The 7,525-nt window shown below is 35.7% G+C and overlaps 3 protein-coding genes across 3 annotated transcripts; 1 reads left to right on the top strand and 2 right to left on the bottom strand.

Annotated features, from left to right (window-relative positions):
* Window positions 1–100: 100 nt before the first annotated feature.
* On the bottom strand, window positions 101–1,763 carry LOC126751648 (protein suppressor of variegation 3-7-like). Its single transcript, XM_050462069.1, has 3 exons — window positions 1,622–1,763; window positions 1,151–1,543; window positions 101–1,087 (listed from the first exon to the last, which is right to left on the bottom strand). Exons 1-3 carry the CDS (start codon window positions 1,654–1,656, stop codon window positions 478–480), a joined length of 1,038 nt encoding a protein of 345 aa, XP_050318026.1. The 5' UTR covers window positions 1,657–1,763; the 3' UTR covers window positions 101–477.
* A 482-nt stretch (window positions 1,764–2,245) lies between these two features.
* On the top strand, window positions 2,246–5,836 carry LOC126755577 (programmed cell death 6-interacting protein). The gene is made up of 7 exons (XM_050468249.1): window positions 2,246–2,593; window positions 2,946–3,064; window positions 3,127–3,408; window positions 3,481–4,430; window positions 4,485–5,124; window positions 5,185–5,379; window positions 5,445–5,836. Exons 1-7 carry the CDS (start codon window positions 2,382–2,384, stop codon window positions 5,561–5,563), a joined length of 2,517 nt encoding a protein of 838 aa, XP_050324206.1. The 5' UTR covers window positions 2,246–2,381; the 3' UTR covers window positions 5,564–5,836.
* On the bottom strand, window positions 5,834–7,449 carry LOC126755582 (HSPB1-associated protein 1). Its single transcript, XM_050468259.1, has 3 exons — window positions 6,750–7,449; window positions 6,327–6,690; window positions 5,834–6,262 (listed from the first exon to the last, which is right to left on the bottom strand). Exons 1-3 carry the CDS (start codon window positions 7,229–7,231, stop codon window positions 5,882–5,884), a joined length of 1,227 nt encoding a protein of 408 aa, XP_050324216.1. The 5' UTR covers window positions 7,232–7,449; the 3' UTR covers window positions 5,834–5,881.
* Window positions 7,450–7,525: the final 76 nt, after the last annotated feature.

Genomic DNA, 7,525 nt, shown 5'->3' with positions numbered 1-7,525 from the left:
CTTAAATTGAAAATTTGTTAATCTTGCCGTGTTGGTTCCCTACATTGTATATACTGATGTGAAGAAATACTGTGCGGTTACCGGATACTTAAAAGACATGTTTATTTGAATAAAAGATTGCACTAAAACTTGGTTTTTTTTATTAACTTGGTTCTTTTCATTTAGTGTAGAGATATACAATTTCTTTATCATGTAGTTTGACTTGTTATGAATGGAGCTTTTAAAATTTGTTTTTTCATGCAGAAAATGAGAAAGTTCAACATGTGTATGTATGTACAGTTTTATTATACGCATATTCAATTAGTTTTTGAAAATAATATATTTTGTGTTACGCATTTTTCGTAAAGTTATATGAGCGAAGTATTTTTCACTAAATCCTACTCACAACTTAATAGAGAAATATATAGGCTGTTTTTGTTTTTTAGTAACCTACGCATATAAACAAAAAGTAAAATATTTCTTAGGCATCTATTATTTTCAACTTAGAGCTTCGTAATGATGCCCACTATTCTCCGTCGTATGATGTGCTGTAGTTCCATGTACCATTGTCGTTACTGGTTGATTTATAACGTATGCATTAGCGACGGCTCCCGGATCGGATGACACAACAACAGCAGTAGCAGTCGCTCCACCAATTGCAGAGGTATTGGCCTCATTTTCGGTGAGTGCACGTAATTCCAACTCACAGATCAATTGTGATACACGCATTTTAGTTTCGGCTATCAGTTTCGGAGATAACGCTTTAACACTGGAACTAACGCTTTCAAAAAATAAATCAACGTGATTTTTTTCTTTTTTCGGAGATTGTTGTCCCGGTGCTCCCATAAGTTCTCGAAATGAATCCATGAGATCGTTCTTATCTTTTTGTATTTGCATGAGCAGTTTCATTCGTTCCTTTTTAACACCGGCCTTTTTCGGGCTTCCACGTAATTTCTCTTGTTTTAATGCTGCATTCGCTGGTAGGGGATCAGTTTGACCATCAGCAGATGTAATTTCCTGTTTCAAAACGGTTTCTTCTGTATATTGGTCGCCTGGCGCAGATTCAGCTTGAACAAATTGAAACGCTGTTTCGGCTTCAGGTTCCGCTCTGTAAAAGATACAAAAGCATATTAGGGAAAGAGAAAATATTTATTACTTTTTTGTAACATACTCCTCAATAAATTCGTCAGTTGTGTCAGCGCCAAGTTCGGAAGCATCTTGGGAAGATGCAAGAGACGAATTAAACTTCTTGCGTTGTTGATAGTACTTGCTACGTTCCTGTCGAATGCTTAGATTCTGTCGTGCAGCACCTTCTCCTTTGCTTACGAGAATTTCCAAGTTGCGTATATGTTTTGTAGTTCGCTCGTGACGTTGTAGGTGGCAGCGGTTGCAGTCTAAGCGACATTGACATGCTCGGCAAAACGGTTTATTGGGATCATCTTCGCAACGTGTAAGCCACGGATTGAAGATATTCAGCCATTTCTGGCAAAACTTTTGGGCGTATTTTGGTTTACTTTGATGTTCCTGTTTTATGGACTTGCTTGTTTTCATTTTTGACTCTTTCCTATCAAGAAATGTTAATGACAGTTGGTTAAAGTTAGATTAATTGCTACCAGAAACATAAAAATATGCACAAACTTACCAATCCAAATCTGAAGAATCGTCAGTAAAACTCATACCGAAATCTAAAATATTATTTGTTAGTTATTACTTTATTAATTATAGTGCTGTATTTATTATAAAATCTGTGCGCGTCTTCTAAAATAACCCACAACAGGTTGCCATATTCCTAAAATTGAGAAATTATCATTCTTAGTCAGTATTAATAAATTCTTATTTGCAGCGTTTTCTAATGAATTTTTTGTTTAATTGGCAAAATATTTTTTTGTGATTTATTAATACATCCAAAATTAAAGATTTTGTTAATATGTATACAACTTCTTTATCTTATTTCAAGAAAATCTTTAAGTTTCCCAACACTTTCACTACAGTTGGCTGCTATTGTGAATACATTTAGAAAATGTCAAAAAATTCAGTAATAGAATGATCGGTAAAATAATTGGTATTAAATTAAGACTTGAAATAAAGTAAAAGGAAAAAATTATAAAGGAAAAATATTACTAAATTTAAACTTTGAGGAATAAAAATATAATGATAATTAATTAAAAAAATTATGTTTCAGAGTAATGCTTATAGTCTGGCCACACGCCATATTGCCATATGAAAATCAAAACAGTAGGAAACAAAGATGATAAACCGGATAGAAGTGAGATAAGCAAATAAAATCTGAAACATACTGGAGGAAGAATCTAAGTCGTCATCCATTAGTCAATTTGCAAACAACGAAAAAAAGTTTAAAAGTTCTTTAAAACATATTTGTTTCGTCGATAAAAAAGTGTGAAATGTCTAGAATACTTGCTGTGCCACCCAAAAAGCCGGCCGAGGTCGACATCATTAAACCGCTAAATAATCTCATTCAAAGCACCTATAGTGGAGCAAGTACCGAGGAAAAGGCCAAATATTCGGAAGCTGTAAATGAATTCTCAAAACAGCGCAACACAGCAATATGGAAGTTTTTCGAAAAATATGAGTCTTCGCTCGAGGTAGTTTATGCGTAAGTACATATATCTAAATAAATTAAATGTGTAATCGGAGAATACCAGTATTTGTGTATATGTATGTGTATATATGTGTTGAATAAATTAATTGAAGTCTTAAGTACCTTTGAACGATTTTGACCATAACAAAAATGAGTCATGATCTCTTTTATGACTCTTGATATTTGACAATACATATATAAAAAATGGTATGCGCAAAGTACAATGAACTAAATAGGTACATAATTGTTTATAAGTTGGTAAATAATTATATTGTATAGTTGGCTTGCTTACGCATATCAATTTTGCAGCAGCGTACACATTCCACTTTCAAAAAATTAAATACTATAATTGTTTGTACTTTTATAGTTACTATGATCAAATATGCTCTTTGGAAACCAAAATTCCTGTAAATGAACTTCAAATCCCTTTTAAATGGAAGGATGCATTTGACAAAGGCTCAATTTTTGGCGGCCGCATAAGTTTGAGTAAGTCTAACTTAACAAAATCTAACTATTGATATTTATATTTTACATTTATACAATTTTAGCTCATACATCACTGCTATACGAAAAGGTATGTGTGCTCTTCAATATTGCCTCATTACAGAGCAATGTGGCAGCATCACAGGCTTTGGATAGCGACGAAGGTTTGAAGCTTGCATTGAAACTGCTCCAGCAAAGTGCAGGTATATTTCAGTATCTTAAAAGTGCTACACCCGCCGCAATACCATCTGAACCTACCCCAGATTTGAGTCAGGATACATTGATTTGTTTGCAAGCATTGATGGTGGCGCAGGCCCAAGAGGTTTTTATTTTAAAAGCCATCAAAGGTAACAATAATAATGGCACTTTTTATGCTCTGTTTATATAGATATTCTATTTATATATATGTATTTTTTCAGACAATATGAAAGATCAAATTATTGCTAAGCTTTGTTGCCAGTGTGAGGAATTCTATGCTGATGTATTGCGCGCCATGCAAAAGGAGAGCGTGCGCAATATTTGGGAAAAGGAATGGATTCCTGCCATTGCAGGCAAACAGGCAGGCTTTCACGCTCTAACACACCTATATCAGAGTTTGGCATGTCGCGCTGCGAAGCGTATTGGCGAAGAAATTGCACGCTTGCGTTCGGCTGTTGAGTTATTTAAAGCGGCACAAACACGTTCTGGGAATGCTACCTACCTTGATGAGTACTTTAGTCGTGCCAGGCGAAACCTAGAGGAATCCACAAAGGACAATGAGTTCATATACAATGAAATGATACCAGATGTAAATTCCTTGCCATCACCCGGAAAAGCACAACTTGCTAAGGCGTTGCCATTGACCTCACCATTGGCGGTTAACTTTAGGGATATTTTCTCAGAATTAGTACCGGTTGAGTTACATCGGGCATTGACTGCATCCGACATGCGTAAGAATGAAATTGTGAATGGAGAAATAATGAAGCTTCGTGAGGCCACCCAGACCTTAAATGGCGTACTAGCTAGTTTGAATTTACCAGCAGCTATTGAGACCACCGACGCCGGCAGTGGTCTACCACCTTCGCTACGTGAAAAGGCTATCGATGTTCGTAACAAAGGCGGTATCGAGAGCATAAATACTTATCTAAAGGAACTGCCTGAGTTATTGCAACGTAATCGAGAAATATTGGACGAAACAGAACGTTTATTGGATGAAGAACGTGATTCTGACAATCAATTGCGAAACCAATTCAAACAAAAGTGGACTCGAATTCCCTCTGATAAGCTTACAGAAATGTTCCGGACAAACGCGAAAAAATATCGTGAAGTAATCACAAATGCTGTTGAAGCAGACAAAATTGTGCGTCAAAAATTCGAAACTAATCAGAAGGTAATTTTAATTTTATTAACTTATATTTTATATATTAATTAATTTTCTATTTAGGGCATAGAATTGCTTTCGATGGCTCCGGAGCAAATACAGGAAGCAATGCCCGCATCTGGAGGTAGCGTCGATCAGAACTGCAGTAGTGTGCAAAGATTGAAGAGTCTCATGGAAGCCGTGGAAACTATAAAAGCTGAACGTGATTCCATAGAATTGGAGCTAAAGTCGGCTTCATTTAATATGAAGGATGAATTTTTGGCAGCATTGCAAAAGGATGGTGCTATAGATGAGCCAGCAATATCCCTCTCCCGTATCGGGCAAGTTTTGAATCCACTGCAATCGCAGGTAAAGGAAAGTGTAGAACGTCAGACGACACTGATTAGTGACATTCAGCAAGCACACGAGCAATTCGCTTCTGAAACCGGTAGTTGTGGTAGTTCACGCGATAAGCTCTATCAAGAATTGGCAACCGCTTATGACAGTTTTATTGAGTTGTTGGGCAATTTGAAAGAAGGCACCAAATTCTATAATGACTTGACTGAACTGTTGGTGGTATTCCAAAATAAAATTTCAGATTTTTGTTTTGCGCGTAAAACCGAAAAGGAGGAACTTTTAAAGGACTTGACAACTGAGTCTAGTCGCCCGGCAATTGGTCCAACACCAACACTACCATCGCATTATTCGTCTACGTCAGGAAATGGTATTTTGTTCATTATATTTTCTTTGGTTTATTGGTGTAAAATATAATTTAATTAAATAGATGTAAGTCCATCCAGTTCAACATCCTCCGTTCCGGACGCTCCAGCACATTCGGCCGGAAATGTGCCCTACCCACATCAAATGCAAGGCATGCCGATGCCATATGGTGCCACACCGAACGTTCCATACCCAACATACGTTCCGCCACCAATGCCGCAAGGATTTAATCCGTATGCAACGCTGCCTTATCCAGGAAGTATGTATTATTATACCTAAGTTTTGTGCTTACAGACACTAAATATTTTTTTTGTCATAACATAGCGCCTTATCAGTATAGCGGTTTCCCACAGGGTCCACAGCCCGGACACTATGGCACTTATCCTGGCAGCTTTGCTCATCAACAGGGTGGCTATCCTAATCAAAAACCTCCAGGCTGGTAAAATGTGCGGTGCTCACTTTGAATCTCTTCCACAACTTCAATGCCTTGTTATACTGTACGTTTTTATTTTAATATTTCCCTAAATCGGTGGAAGGGAGTATTTTTTATAATTGTAAAGTTTTGCACTTCAATTCACTTATCGAAATTATTTAGTATTATAGTCCAAGCTTACTGCAATATTGCAAAAATAAATATTTACTCGTACACATACATATATAAATATATATGAAAATGAAATATTGGAAGCATTAATTAATAAAAATAAATAATGTTATTGGAAATGCATTTTTATTACAAATTTTAGTTGAAATATATTTGATTACTGTCTATTGCGCTTAAAAAACTCAATTTTGATTTGTTCTATAACCGACGGTGCACACACACTGTTTATCAGCGCTCTTTTAATATTACCTAAAGGATTAGATTCCTGTACATTGTTCGTTTGTGTTGCACTGAAACGTTTCGCATTTTGTTTAAGTAAAATTTCATAATCATTACTTTGCATTGGTGACACCCTTTCTATCATGCCTTTCGGCAAATCTTGAATTAGTTTTTCAGTTTCCTGTTCGCTTAAATATTGATAGGGATGTCGGGTTACACTAAGTTTGCGTGATTTCGGTGCAGAACGATCCGTTTTTAAGTTATTGTACAAATATTCTAAAATTTCAAATATTTCTGCATCACTTTCAATCTCATTCAACTGCAAAAAAAAAATAATTTCCATAGTTATAAATCGCTTTTATTTATATAATAACAACAAGTACCTGGTTAGGGTTTAGAATATACTTTTGTTCTTCTCTACCTCCGCTTTGTACGAAGCGCTCAATTAATATTTTAACAATGCACTCTTTTAATTGTTCTTCTATGTCATTTTCTAAAGGAATCCAATAATTGATGCTAAATGACACATCTACTGCTTCCACATAATGCCACCAATGTCTCGGCACGATTAATACGTCATTTGCATCTAATATGCATCGGTAGACTGATTCATGCAACTCTGATAAGCGCTGATGCTCTTTCGGACTTGGTGCATACAGATTTTCCTCGCAGTAAACACTGGACTCTTCATAAGGTACTCTTGTGCAAGAAAGAGGTGTGTTAGGGGGGAAAAGTATCCATGACTTTCTGTGCAATAAGTGTTGTGTTTCAAATTAATTAGTTTAAATATTTTTTTATAATCTTACCTTCCATAAACTTGCGCGACTATATTACATCCGTAGGTATCATAGTGGCAAGGGGTATTCGTTTGTGTAGAGCACAACCAATAATTACACTCGTTGGTAGTTTCGCTAAAACCTAACCTAGAAAAGTCAATACCCTGCTTAAGCGCATTTGGCAAATTCTTTATTCTTTGATAATTTAAACCAATCCAAAATTTATCAGTCGAAGTCTTTTGCTTCCCTAAAAATTGTGACAAGCTCATTCGTATAGATTCTCTGCAGCGTTCCCAGTGTGGCGTATTGTTTCCTTGATTACAAGGCATTACCTCGAATTCCGTCAATGAATTCACTTCTCTATCGTAATTTGCACACCATTCCTCCAACGATTGCTCAAAACAGTTCCAATTCATTTTAAAATTGCGAAGTACAAACGGTTTCCGGGCATTTAAAATCAGTGTACGTAATTTATGTGTTTCCGTAGCAAGGTCAAGTGGATTTTGCGCCATAGTATTTACTGAAAAATTAGTTGTGTTTAATAATAATGAAAGTAAATGGAGTTTTACACCAGTTTCTATTACTATTTAACTTTATACTTTATACTCTTACAAATTGACAAATGTACTAATTAGGTAATGTTTTTTTGCTACTAAAGTAGGATACAAGCGGATATAATTCATTGCTCTTATCTGTCACTTCCAGACAGACTTGCCACACAAACGAATACAGTGCAAATATCTGCAAATTTGCATCGAAATTTTGTATTACTGAAATCGTAAATATTTTTTTAATAGTTTTAATTA

This window comes from Bactrocera neohumeralis, chromosome 2, assembly GCF_024586455.1.
Source record: "Bactrocera neohumeralis isolate Rockhampton chromosome 2, APGP_CSIRO_Bneo_wtdbg2-racon-allhic-juicebox.fasta_v2, whole genome shotgun sequence".
Classification (NCBI taxonomy): Eukaryota; Metazoa; Arthropoda; class Insecta; order Diptera; family Tephritidae; genus Bactrocera; species Bactrocera neohumeralis.
This window is presented reverse-complemented; position numbering and strand designations above follow the sequence as displayed.

Bases quoted from the DNA above. Each gene is read 5' to 3' on its own strand.
- LOC126755577 (XM_050468249.1), top strand. From the start codon at position 2,382: ATGTCTAGAATACTTGCTGTGCCACCCAAAAAGCCGGCCGAGGTCGAC. The intron at 3,065-3,126 runs GTAAGTCTAACT...ATACAATTTTAG, and splicing joins TGGCGGCCGCATAAGTTTGA to CTCATACATCACTGCTATAC. The intron at 4,431-4,484 runs GTAATTTTAATT...TTTTCTATTTAG, and splicing joins AATTCGAAACTAATCAGAAG to GGCATAGAATTGCTTTCGAT.
- LOC126751648 (XM_050462069.1), bottom strand. From the start codon at position 1,656: ATGAGTTTTACTGACGATTCTTCAGATTTGGATTG. The intron at 1,544-1,621 runs GTAAGTTTGTGC...ATTTCTTGATAG, and splicing joins GATTCTTCAGATTTGGATTG to GAAAGAGTCAAAAATGAAAA. The intron at 1,088-1,150 runs GTATGTTACAAA...TATCTTTTACAG, and splicing joins ACTGACGAATTTATTGAGGA to AGCGGAACCTGAAGCCGAAA.
- LOC126755582 (XM_050468259.1), bottom strand. From the start codon at position 7,231: ATGGCGCAAAATCCACTTGACCTTGCTACGGAAACACATAAATTACGT. The intron at 6,691-6,749 runs GTAAGATTATAA...CTTATTGCACAG, and splicing joins GTCGCGCAAGTTTATGGAAG to AAAGTCATGGATACTTTTCC. The intron at 6,263-6,326 runs GTACTTGTTGTT...TTTTTTTTGCAG, and splicing joins ATATTCTAAACCCTAACCAG to TTGAATGAGATTGAAAGTGA.